Source organism: Phocoena sinus, chromosome 20, assembly GCF_008692025.1.
Source record: "Phocoena sinus isolate mPhoSin1 chromosome 20, mPhoSin1.pri, whole genome shotgun sequence".
Lineage (NCBI taxonomy): Eukaryota > Metazoa > Chordata > Mammalia > Artiodactyla > Phocoenidae > Phocoena > Phocoena sinus.
In genome coordinates, this window is record NC_045782.1 from 16977530 (window position 1) to 16991391 (window position 13862).

At 33.9% G+C, this 13862-nt stretch overlaps 1 protein-coding gene across 7 annotated transcripts in view; it reads left to right on the forward strand.

Annotated features, from left to right (window-relative positions):
* The window catches only part of NF1 (neurofibromin 1), a 252743-nt gene that overhangs the window by 101361 nt on the left and 137520 nt on the right, over positions 1 to 13862 (forward strand). For all 7 annotated transcript variants that reach the window (XR_004347587.1, XR_004347588.1, XM_032617092.1 and 4 more), the window contains exons 14-15: positions 2484 to 2597; positions 12937 to 13016. Coding sequence is in view for 5 of the 7 variants with exons in the window: in XM_032617092.1 (XP_032472983.1) it covers positions 2484 to 2597; positions 12937 to 13016 (194 nt within the window). In the remaining 2 variants the exon portion in view is untranslated. The remainder of the gene's footprint in view (positions 1 to 2483; positions 2598 to 12936; positions 13017 to 13862) is intronic.

A 13862-nucleotide genomic window follows, 5' to 3' on the forward strand; every position in this document is an offset into this window, starting at 1 on the left:
TAATATTATTAATGCCCCAAACATAACAGAAATATATTGTGAAGCTCATAGGATAGCATATTTAACCCCTGTGGAATTTCTTCAGTCCTTGGAGAGCAGCATACAGAACGATTTCCCATTGCTTTGTTCAGCAACAGGCTTTTTAAATGCTAAGGGTACTTTTAATTTTGATGGTATATTTTTCAAATTACTATACTATAGGAGTTCATAACTTGATGTCCATATTTTCAAGAGTTCTTTGAGTCCTCTGAATTTAAAAAAGTATTTATGTAAATATTTTTCTGGAGAGAAAAGAGATGAGAGAGAGACAGAATTCCCAAAAGGATTAGTGACCCCCCAAAAAAGGCCTATGTTGTTTTGAACTCTTTGAAAAGCCCATCCAAATCTGGGAGTCTAATAGAATAAATTGTTAAAACTTTGGTGTGGAAAAAGTCCTAAAATCTATCATTAAGACTTTATAAAAGGAATGAAATAACTTTTCCCCCTCATTTCTTTGTTATGTAGCCCAGGTTACTTGTGGTGTTGTTTCATCATGCATGTCATATATTAGCACCACTCTGTTTGCATAGCTATAATTCGGAATCAGAGAATACATCAAAGTCACCAGTGCCTTCTGTGTTAAATATTTTATTGTCAAGGAACAAGAATTTAAGCAAAAAGTGCTGTTTTCCACGTTTAAAATTTAGCAAGCAGAAAAGGATCATTTAAAATAGAAGTTATTTTCTTTGCTGCCATCTAGTGGTTAAATAACTTTTCTCAGAGTAATCAAAGGTAAGCTAAAATAGTGAAAGATTCATTGTAAATATTTGATTATTTTATATTTTACCTATAAAAATCTAAATCTTAGTAAATAGGATAAATATAGGAATAACTATTAAGTGATTTCAGTCATGGTTTTTTAAAGTAATGTGATTTTATTGTCTTCTTTCTCTACCTCTCTATCCTAATTCATACTACTCTCAATTTTTCAAGCCTCCTAATTGCTCAGCTTGCATCATCTCTTGCTTCCTTTTAATCATTTCTCTGCACTAAAGTTACAGTGATATCTTCAAAAAGCAAATCTTATGCTTCCTGCCCAGCTTAAAACCTTTTAGTTGAGGTTGCTTTGGGAATAAAGCAAACTCCAAATAGACCTACATGGTTTTGCAGCGTTTGTCTCCCACCTACCACCTCTGCAACATCTAGCATTATATTTGTCGTCTTTACTGTAGTCATGATGGCCTTTCACTCCCTCTTACTACATTCCTTCATGCCTATCCATGCACTTGCAGTTCCTCTGCCTACAGTATGCTTCCCTATCCTCTGTCCTCTTCACATAGTAATTCCTAATTCTGAGCTGTTATCACTGCCTTAAGGAAGCATCCCTGCCTATACCACATTTCCCTGTTACAAGTGCTCATAGCAGCATGTAACTTCATAATTCTTTCTCATTTGCAATTTAAACTTGTTGATCTAATTATTTTATTGATGTTTGTCTTTCCCACCAGACTACACGCTCCAAGAGGGTAGGAAACATGTCTTTTTTACTTGTTGTGTCTTTGGTGTTCAGTAAATGTTATTGGGTTATTAATGAATTAATACAAATGTCAGAAAAATAGGCAGTTTTTGAATTATAGATACACTGGGGTGAGGGCTTACCTTAATTGTTGTAGTGGGAAAGAGTGTGTAGTTAACAAAATAAAATATGGGCACTAATTGAATTGGCCTCACTTAAATGAACCATATATGCTTAAAGTGTAAATAGATTCTTACAAGTTACAGGAAGCATTTTAGTCTCTTTAAGTAGGTAGACATTCACATTTATATACTGCTTTGTTTTGTATACAATGTCTTTCCACAATGAAAAAGCCTGAGGTATGGGTATCTGGAGGTGTGGATTCTAGCCCTGTGCGGATTTGGGTAGGTCCTTGAACTGGACAAGAGGGCTACACAGGATAATTGTGTAGTCCTCATCAAGCATGCACATTCTTTGCCTTTCATCACAAGTTTAAGATCCCAAACCAGAAGTTCCAAATCAGAGGTATATTATTTAGCCAATGTAGGGTTGCTGAAAAAATATTATTTACTTCCATTATTGATGTAATTTCTTAACTGAAAAGCTAATACCTAGTTTTTGTTTTATTTTAATTAGGATTTTCTCTGGATATTATTCACGTTAATGAACAAGTATAGATGTAGATTGAGAATTCTTAACAAAAGCAGTTTTGATTTAAAAAAAAAAACCCCACAATTATTATTATTTTTGAGGTAAAATTCATGTACCATGAAGTTTTTACCTGTTTAAAGTGTACAGTTCACTGGTTTTGGTATATTTACAAGGTTGTGTAGCCATCACCACTATCTAGGTCTGGAACATCTAGAACATTTTCATCACCTCAAAAATAAACCTAGAACCCATTAGCAGTCAGTCTCCATTCCCTCTACCCTTCAGCCTCTGTCCATCGATTTTTTTTTTTAATTGAAATTTGCTTTTTTCTTTGCAGAATCCAAGAAAACAGGGGCCTGAAACTCAAGGCAGTACCGCAGAATTAATTACAGGGCTCGTCCAACTGGTACCTCAGTCACACATGCCAGAGATTGCTCAGGAAGCAATGGAGGTAAGGGGAAAATGACTTCTAGGCTCTTGAAGGTAAAGTTGTAACTATGTACATTCCTTTTTTTAATCTATTCCTTTTAAATTTTTTCTTTAATTTTTATTTTATTAAAAAATTTTTAATCCAATTTTTAAAGGTTACTTTCCACGTACAGTTACTACAAAATATTACCTATATTCCCCATGTTATGCAATATATTCTTGAGCCCATCTTACACCCAATAGTTTGTACCTTCCACTCCCCAGCCCCTGTATTGCCTGCCCCCCAAACTCCCTGCCACTGGTAACCACTAGTTTGGGCTCTGTATCTGTGAGTCTGCTTCTTTTTTGTTATATTGACTAGTTTGTTAGATTTTTTAGATTCCACATATAAGTGATATCATATAGTATTTGTCTTTCTCTGTCTGACTTATTTCACTTAGCATAATGCCTGCCAAAGTCCATCCATGTTGCTGCAAATGGCAAAAGTTCTTCCTTTTTTATGGCTGAGTAGTACTCTGTTGTATATATATGTATTCATTACCACATCTTCTTTATCCATTCATCTGTTGGATGAATGGACACTTAGGTTGTTTCCATATCTTGGCAGTTGTAAATAATGCTACTATAAACATTGGGGTTATGTATCTTTTCTAATTAGTATTTTTGTTTTTTCCAATATGTACCCAGGAGTGGAATTGCTGGTCATATGGTAGTTCTGTTTTTAGTTTTTGAGAAAAAAACTGTTTTCCACAGTGGCTGCACCAGTTTACATCCCCACCAACAATGTACAAGGGATCCCTTTTCTCCATATCCTCATCAGCATTTGTTATTTGTGTTCTTTTGGTTCATTCTGACAGATGTGAGGTGATATCTCATTGTGGTTTTGATTTGCGTTTCCCTGATGATTACTGATATTGAGTATCTTTTCATATGCCTGTTGGCCATCTGTATGTTTCTTTGGAAAAATGTGTATTCAGTTCTTTTGCCCATTTTTAAAATTGGGTTGTTTGTTTTTTTGATGTTGAGTTGTATGAGCTGTTTATATATGTTGAATATTAATCTCTTATCAGTCATAGAGTTTGCAAATATTTTCTCCCATTCAGTAGGCTGTTTTTGTATTTTGTCAGTGGTTTCCTTTGTTGTGCAAAAGCTTTTAAGTTTAATTAGGTCCCATTTGTTTATTTTTGCTTTTATTTCCTTTGCTTCAGGAGACATCTAAAAAAATACTGCTACCATTTATACCAAAGAGTGTTCTGCTTATGTTTTCCTCTATAAGATTTATGGTTTCTGGCCTTATATTTAGGTCTTTAATCCATTTTGAGTTTATTTTTGTATATGGTGTTAGAGAATGTTCTAATTTCATTCTTTGACATGTAGCTGTCCAGTTTTCCCAGCACCACTTATTTTCTTCCATTGTTTTTTTTTTTTTAATTAATTAATTAATTAACTTATTTTTGGTTGCATTGGGTCTTTGTTGCTGTGCGCGAGCTTTTCTCTAGTTGCGGCAAGCCAGGGCTACTCTTCATTGCGGTGCATGGGCTTCTCATTGTGGTGGCTTCTCTTGTTGCGGAGCACGGGCTCTAGCCACATGGGCTTCGGTAGTTGTGGCACATGGGCTCAGTAGTTGAGGCTCATGGGCTTAGTTGCTCCCCAGCATGTGGGGTCTTCCTGGACCAGGGCTCAAACCCATGTCCCCTGCTTTGGCAGACGGATTCTTAGCCACTGTGCCACCGGGGAAGGCCAGTATGGTCATTTTAACAGTATTGATTGTTCCAATCCAAGAACACGGTGTATCTTTCCATCTGTGTGTTGTCTTCAGTTTCTTTGATCAGTGTCTTATAGTTTTCGGAGTATAGGTCTTTTGCCTCCTTAAGTAGGTTTATTCCAGGGCATTTTATTTTATTTTATTTTTTTGATGTGATGGTAAATGGGAATTGTTTCCTTAATTTCTCATTCTGATAGTTCGTAGTTAGTGTATAGACATGCAACAGATTTCCGTGTATTAATTTTGCATCCTGCCACTTTACTGAATTCATTGATGAGCTCTAATAGTTTTTTGGTAGTGTCTTTAGGATTTTCTATGTATAGTGTCATGTCATCTGCAAACAGTGACAGTTTTACTTCTTCCTTTCCAATTTGGATTTCTTTTAGTTCTTTTTCTTCTCTGATTGCTGTGGCTAGGATTTCCAAAACTATGTCAAATAAAAGTGGCAAGAGTGGACATCCTTGTCTTGTTCCTGATCTTAGAAGGAAATGCTTTCAGCTTTTCACCATTGAGTATGATGTTAGCTGTGGGTTTGTCGCATATGGCCTTTATTATGTCGAGGTATGTTCCTTCTGTGCCCACTTTCTGGAGAGTTATTATCATAAATGGATGTTGAATTTTATCAAAAGCCTTTTCTGCATCTATTGAGATGATCATAAGATTTTTATTCTTCAGTTTGATAATGTGGTGTATTACATTGATTGATTTGTGGATATAAAAAAAAATCCTTGTGTCCTTGGGATAAATCCCACTTGATCGTGGTGTGTGATCTTTTAATGTATTGTTGAATTCATTTTGCTAATATTTGGTTGAGAATTTTTACATCTGTGTTCATCAATGATATTGGCCTGTAATTTTCTTCTTTGTCATAGCTTTGTCTCATGTTGGTATCAGGGTGATGGTGACCTCGTAGAATGAGTGAGGAAGCATTCCTTCCTGTGCAATGTTTTACAATAGTTTGAGAAGGATAGGTGTTAACTCTTCACTAAATGGTAAAATTCACCTGTGAAGCCATCTGGTCCTGAACTTTAGTTTGTTGAGAATTTTTTAAATTATTGATTCAGTTTCATTACTGGTAATTGGTCTGTTCATATTTTCTGTATCTTCTTGATTTAGTCTTGGAGACTGTACATTTCTAGGAATTTATTTTTTTCTCAGGTGTCCATTTTATTGGCATATAATTGTTCGTAGTAATCTCTTATGATCATTTGTATTTCTGTGGTATCAGTTGTAACTTTTCCTTTTTCATTTCTGATTTTATTCTTTTAGGCCGTCTCCCTTTTTTTCTTGATGAGGCTGGCTAAAGGTTTATCAATTTTGTTTATCTTTTCAAAGAACTGCTCTTAGTTTCATTGATCTTTTCTATTGCTTTTATAGTCTCTGTTTCTCTTACTTCTGCTCTGATCTTTATGATTTTTCTTCTACTAACTTTGGGTTTTGTTTGTTCTTCTTTTTCTCGTCCCTTTAGGTGTAAGTTTACCTTGTTTATTTCAGATTTTTCTTGTTTCCTGAGCTAGGCTTCCTCTTAGAACTGAGGTAATCGTCTCTCTTAGAACTGCTTTGCTGCATCTCATAGATTTTGAGATGGATCGTCGTGTTTTCATTTTCATTTGTCTGCAGGTATCTTTATTTCCTCTTTGATTTCTTCAGTAACCCATTGGTTGTTTAGTAGCGTATGGTTTAGCCTCCATGTTTGTGTTTTTTGTAGTTTGTTTCTTGTAGTTGGTGTCTAGTCTTATAGTGTTGTGGTTGGAAAAGATGCTTAATATGATTTCAGTTTTCTTAAATTTACTGAGACTTGTTTTGTGGCCTAACATGTGATCTGTCCTGGAGAATGTTCCATGTACACTTGGAAAAGAGTGTGTATTCTGCCGCTTTTGGATGGAATGTTTTCTACGTATCTGTTAGTTGATATAGACTAACGTGTTGTTTAAGGCCAGTGTTCCGTTATTGGTTTTCCATCTGGATGATCTGTCCATTGATGTAAATGGTGTGTTAAAATCACCTACTATTATTATGTTACTGTCAGTTTCTCACCTTTATGTCTGCTAATATTTGCTTTATGTATTTAGGTGGTCCTATGTTGGATGATAAAAAGAGACATCTCATTATTGCAAAGGGTTCTAATCCATCCAGAAAATAAAACTTTATATGAGTCTAATAACAAAGATTTAAAATATATAAAGCAAAAACATAAAATTTCTAAATATATAAAAACATGTAAAGTAAAAGGAGAGATAGACAAATACAGTTACAGTGGGATACTTGAGCATACCTTTCTCAGTGTCTGGTAGCATAAGCAAGCAAACGAATAGTAAGGGTAGAAGATCTGAACAACATGGTTATCAGATCTGACCTATTTGACACTTACAGAGCACTGCATTCAATAAATGCATTTTCTTTTCAAGTACATGTGGAACATTTAGGATATCTTGAGCATAATGCAAGTCTCAACAAATTCTGAAGGATTGAAATTACCCAAAAATTTTTTTATGACTACATTGAAATTAAGCTAGATAGCAGATAACAAAAAGGTTTATGAAAGATCAAATGACTATACAGTTGACGCTTGAACAACATGGGTTTGAACTGTGCAGGTCCAGTTGTATGCAGATTTTTTCAAAAAATATGTTGGAAAACTTTTTGAATATTTACGACAATTTGAAAAAACTTGCCAGTGAATTGCTAACCTAGAAATACCAAAAAAATTAAGAAAAAGGTATGTCATGACATAAAATATATATGGATACCAGTCTATATTATCATTTTTTGGGTCATTTATTTTATTACACTTTTTTACTTTTTTAAATTGAAATATAGTTGAGTTACAGTGTTGTGTTCATTTCTGCTGTACAGCAGGGTAATTCAGTTATACATACGTACTTTTTTTAATATTCTTTTCCGTTATGTTTTAATCACAGAATATTGAATGTAGCTCCCTGTGCTATACAGTAAGACCTTGTTTATCCATATATTATCATTTATAAATCTATTATAAAAAGTTATAATTTATCAAAACTTACACACACGCTTACAGACTGTACATGGCATCTTTCACAGTCAAAATAAATATAAAGAAATGTACAGATGCAGTGTTAAATCATAACTGCCTTAAATCAACTGTAGTACATACTGTACTACTGTAATGATTTCATAACTGCATTTTGTTACTATTTTGGTGAGCTCAAGTGTCATGAGTATCCATTTAAAATGCTATGTGAGGCTCATAGTCTCTGCATGAGCAGTTAATCTCATCAGTAAATTGTGTATCAGTAAAAAGCGATCTCTTGTGGTTCTCGTGTATTTTTCATCATTTTTAGTGCAGTAACATACCTTGAATAACACCATGTAACCCATATGAAGTCCCACTAGTGATGAACGCAGAAAGAAGTCATGACATTACAAGAATTGTTTGATATGTGCTATAGATTGTAGACAGCTGTGGTTGTCTGCCATTTCAAGATAAATGAATCCAACATAAGGACTATTGGTTGCGGGGGAGGGAATGGAAATTCATGAGGCTGTTGCTGCAGATACTCGAGGTGGCATGAAACCTTGCACTTTTTGTGAAATATCTTTTTATCTTGTATTGAAAAGGCAGCTTTTATGTGGGTGCAGGATTGCTGTAAGAAAGGTATACCTATTGACTTCAGTATGATTCGAGAAAAAGTGAAGTCTTTATCTGACAATTTGAAGCAAAAGGAAAGTGAAGGATCTAAAAGCTGGAGAATTTAATGCCAGCAAAGGATCATTTGATACTTTTAGAAAGAGCTTTGGCTTTAAAAATGTCAAGGTAAAGGAGAAGCAGCTTCTGCTGACCAAGAGGCAGCAGATGAGTTCCCAGACGCCATTAAGAAAATCATTGAGGGGAAGGGATGTAAGCCTGAACAGGTTTATAATGCAGATGAACGTGTGCTACTCTAGAAAAAAATGCCACAAAGGACATTTATTAGTAAGAAGGAGAAGCAAGCACCAGGATTTGTGCAAATGCAGTTAGGTTTATGATCAGAACTGCCCTTATTTATAAAGCTTCTAACTTCCAAGCCTTGAAAGGAAAAGATAGATACCAGTTGCTAGCCTTTTGGTTGTACATCTAGAAAGCCTGCACAGTGAGAACCCTTTTTCTGGATTAGTTGCATCAATGCTTTGTCACTGAAATGAGGAAGTACCTTGCCAGTACGGGGCTACCTTTTAAAGTTCTTTTGATACTGGACTATGCCCCTGGCCACCCGGAACTCCATGAGTTTAACACTGAAGGTGTCAAAGTGGCCTGATTGCCCCAAACATGTCTCTAATTCAGCCTCTAGATCAGGGGTTCATAAGGACCTTTAAGGCTCATTACACTCGGTACCCTGTGAAAAGGATTGTCAACGCTATGGAAGAGAACCCAAATAGAGAGAACATTATGAAAGTCTGGAAGGATTACACTATCGAAGATGCCATCATTGTTATAGAAAAAGCTGATTCATCTTGTAAACATGATGTAAACTTACAGTATTGATAAATACAGTACAGTACTACAGATCTTTTTTCTTTATGATTTTTTAACAACATTTTCTTTTTACTAGCTTTATTGTAAGAATATAGTATATAATATATATGACATCAAAAATTTGTGTTGATTAACTTTGGTATTGGTAAGGCTTCCAGTCAACAGTAGGCTATTAGTAGTTAAGTTTTTAGAGAGTCAAAAGTTACATGTGCATTTTTTACTGCATGGGGGGTCAGCACCCCTAACCTCATTGTTCAAGGATCAAACTGTGCTTTGTTTTTACTCATATCCTGCTCGTAAGAAAGTAAATTAGTACAACCATCATTAAAAATTGTTTTGCAATATATCTATAAAAGCTAAACATATGACTTAGCAATTCTCCTCCTAGGTATGTATCCAACAGAAATGTATATGTATGTTTACCAGAAGACACATACAAAAATATTAATAGTAGCATAATTTGTAGTGGGCAAAAACGCTGGAAACAACTCAAATATATCAACATTATCATTCCACTTACTAAAGCAATGCAGAAAGAACAAGCTACCACTAAGTACAAAGCATGGTTGAATCTCACATACATAATATTGAGTGAAGACAGCCAAACACAAAGAGAACATGCTGTATGATTCCCTTTATTTATACAAAGTTCAGAAACAGGCAAAAATACCTATGGTGATAGAAGTCGGAACAGTGGCTACCTTTGTCAAGAGCTGATGACCGGAAGGGAATGTGAAAAAGGCTTCTGGGTGTTAATAATGTTGATCTGGGGAATGGTTATATGAGGCATATTCATTTGTGAAAATTCATTGAACTATATATTTAAGATTTGCTACTTCATTATTTATCATGCTTTATTTTACCAAAAGTGTTTCAGCACTCATTGTTACACTCATTGCTTGTATTTGTGTACATTGCTGTTGGTTCTATAAAACAGTATATACTTTGCACTCTTTTTGGAAGGCTATTTGACAGTATTTAGCAGGAGCTATACAGATGTCCATTTTTCTGTCCAAATAATTACATTCCTGTAATTTTTTAATCCTGTGAATATAAGTTAAAAGGAAAAAGCTACACACATATATGCTTACTGCTCTTATTTGTAATAGAACATTAGGAGAATTTTAAATATTCACTAGTAAGAGAATGTGTTAATTAATATTCAATAACAAGAGAATGATATTTCAATTTGGTGAACTGATTGACATATATACACTAGTATGTATAAAATGGATAACTAATAAGAACCTGCTGTATAGAAAAAAAATAAAATTCAAAAAAAAATCCATTAAACCATGCAGATCACAAAGCAATATGGAAAAATATTTATGAAATGTCAAAGGAGTATACTGTGTTTACAGTTTTGTTAAAATATATGTGGAAAACTTAAAAATGGAAAGGAACATGGAAAGGAAAACATTCATATTAAGGCAGAGAAAAGGCTAACACATTTTCTTTGAATATTTCAAAAAAATGTTTTGTCAAACAAAAATGTTACAGAATTTGCCACTTTAAAGTGTCAGTAACTAAACCTTTGCACAATAGTAACAAAATTGAATGTTAATTTGGACTGTTTTTCCTTGATATGAGAGGTATAACCTATATAATTTTGAAGATTCTCACAACAAATTGCAGTTTTCACTAAACATCTCAAAATAATTACAGTGAAAGTATTTGAAATAGAAAATATAGATCTGATGTTTATATAATTTATAACTTTTGGAGTTACAAAGTTGAACAAGGTTAGAAATTTACTTATTTTTCCTAATGTGAGGCAGGTTATCATTGCAGCTGTATTTGCAGTTTATGCATTTAATTTGGTTTTAAGAGAAGAAATCAGATCTCATTATGTGTTCCAAACAGTGTTTCATTGGAATTTTAATAAAAGGCTTTAAAGAGGAGTAAAGAATGTCCAAATGTGCTGACCCAAGACTGAGAAGAATGTGCAGAGCTCAGCAGTGTGCGTCCGAGGGAAACGTTGTGGAGCTGGAGTTAGGATAGGGCTGGTTTGAAGGAAGAGTCTAGTTTTACTCTTTATACCCTTGGTGGCATTAATTTATTTAATAGTGTTTTTTTATATTAGTTGTATATTCCTGTTAATGTTCTGTGAGCTAAATCCAATTTCAATTCTGTGGTCAATTGAGGTATTTTAGAATGAATAATCTGCTATGAAATACAAAATCTATTTTCCTCCCCCTCTCTCCTTTTTGAAAAATAATTTGTCCTGTCTGTTCCAAAAGAATATGTGGCAAATAAGATAACTCCTACTTTATCTTATGGCCTAGAAGTAAAATTTTTTTTCAGACTTTATGGACTTTATTTTTTATTTTTTTAATTATTTTTTTTTCTTATTAGTCAACCATTTTACACACATCAGTGTATACATGTCAATCCCAGTCTGCCAGTTCATCACACCACAACTGCACCCCACTCCGCTTTCCCCACTTGGTGTCCATACGTTTGTTCTCTACTTCCGTGTCTCAATTTCTGCTCTGCAAACCGGTTCATCTGTACCATTTTCTAGGTTTCACATATATGCGTTAATACGATATTTGTTTTTCTCTTTCTGACTGACTTCACTCTGTATGACAGTCTCTAGATGCATCCAAGTCTCTACAAATGACCCAATTTCGTTCCTTCTGATGGCGGAGTGATATTCCATTGTATATATGTACCACATCTTCTTTATCCATTTGTCTGTCGATGGGCGTTTAGGTTGCTTCCGTGACCTGGCTATTGTAAATAGTGCTGCAATGAACACTGGGGAGCGTGTGTCTTTTTGAATTATGCTTTTCTCTGGGTATATGCCCAGTAGTGGGATTGCTGGGTCATACTGTAATTCTATTTTTAGTTTTATAAGGAACCTCCATACTGTTCTCCATAGTGGCTGTATCAATTTACATTCCCACCAGCAGTGCAAGAGGGTTTCCTTTTCTCCACACCCTCTCCAGCATTTGTTTGTAGGTTTTCTGATGATGCCCATTCTAACTGGTGGGAGGTGGTGCCTTATTGTAGTTTTGATTTGCATTTCTCTAATAATTAGTGATGTTGAGCAGCTTTTCATGTGCCTCTTGGCCATCTGTATATCTTCTTTGGAGAAATGTCTATTTAGGTCTTCTGCCCATTTTTGGATTGGGTTGGTTGTTTTTTTTAATATTGAGCTGTTTATATATTTTGGAGATTAATCCTTTGTCCGTTGATTTGTTTGCAAATATTTTCTCCCATTCTGAGGGTTGTCTTTTTGTCTTGTTTGTGGTTTCCTGTGCTTTGCAAAAGCTTTGAAGTTTCATTAGGTCCCATTTGTTTATTTTTGTTCTTATGTCCATTACTCTAGGAGGTGGATCAAAAAAGATCTTGCTGTGATTTATGTCAAAGAGTGTTCTTCCTATGTTTTCTTCTAAGAGTTTTATAATGTCCGGTCTTACATTTAGGTCTCTAATCCATTTTGAGTTTAGTTTTGTGTATGGTGTTGGGGAGTGTTCTAATTTCATTCTTTTACATGTAGCTGTCCAGTTTTCCCAGCACCACTTATTGAAGAGACTGTCTTTTCTCCATTGTATATCCTCGCCTCCTTTGTCATAGATTAGTTGACCATAGGTGTGTGGGTTTATCTCTGGGCTTTCTATCCTGTCCCATTGATCTATATTTCTGTTTTTGTGCCAGTACCATATTGTCTTGAGGTAAAATATTTTTGTGTGTATTAGTTTTGGAGAGATCTCCTTACTTGGGGATTATTTTTATTTCCTATAGAGTTCTTTGATACTTATTGAAATTATTTTGTTTGTGTCTTAAAGCACTTTTTACACATGTATATTGCTATTCTGAATTCATCAGTATATAACTTATGTGTATATGCCATTTAAAGTAAGACTGATAGGAATAAAGTAACTTCATTTTTTATATATATATTATTATATATATATAATACATATAGTCCCCTAGAGATTTTGGTTCTTCAGAGTTTTTCTGTTGTGCCCTATACTGTGTGTTGAGGCTACAATTAAGTAGCTCAATTAGTTAGCATTTGTAAAATAAATACTCCAGTGTTATGTTTACCAAAACTCTTTTGAACAAGTCTTCTCTTTCTCTTTTTTAAAAATTCAGGCTCTGTTGGTTCTTCATCAGTTAGATAGCATTGATTTGTGGAATCCTGATGCTCCTGTAGAAACATTTTGGGAAATCAGGTATATGCACTGTTATTTTTCAATTTAAAATTTTATTTTGTATTTTCTGTCTTTGAATATTAACTCTGTAGTACTTAGTTTATTATAAAACTTTATTCATTTATACCTCCAGAGGTTTTATGAGTTTGTATTTTATTTGACTTGAAATTATTAGATTATTTCTTGTTTTAACTAAGAACATTGTCACAGCAGTTTAGAAAATAAATTTTTTAAAATTGTGCTAAATTTCATTATCCAAACATAAGTACTGTTATTTGGTATGTTCTCTTCTATTTCGGATTTTTATGTGGTTACAACTGTGTTTTAAATTGATTTTTACAGTTATAAGCTTAGAGTATTAAAATTTTGTAATGTTAATAGTTTATTTCAGTTTTCTAAACTATGATCTTTCATACATTTTCGATAATACCAGTGTTTTTGGTGGATGAATTAATACAGAATATCTGCTTAGAAGGCAAAATATATACATAAATTTTATAATTTATTTCCTTGGTTATATAAATTATTACCTTTCAGTGAGCACAGAGGTAACACATTGAGGAAAATGTAAGTGTGTAAGCCTCAGGTTTTGTCATTTTCTTATAGAAGTGGGTACACCAAGTCACTTGGCAGCTGAGTTAAATCCTAGACTCTGAAGCAATGCTTTTTGATAGTAATGTAATGTGAACCACATATGTAATTTAAAATTTTCTAGTTGCCATGTTCAGAAGTAAAAAGAAACAGGTAAAATTAATTTTAATAGTATATTTTTTAACCCAGTATATATACAATATTTTTCAACATGTAATTAATACAAAAGTTATTAATAAGATATTTTACATTCTTTTTTTAATAAAGTCTTCAGAA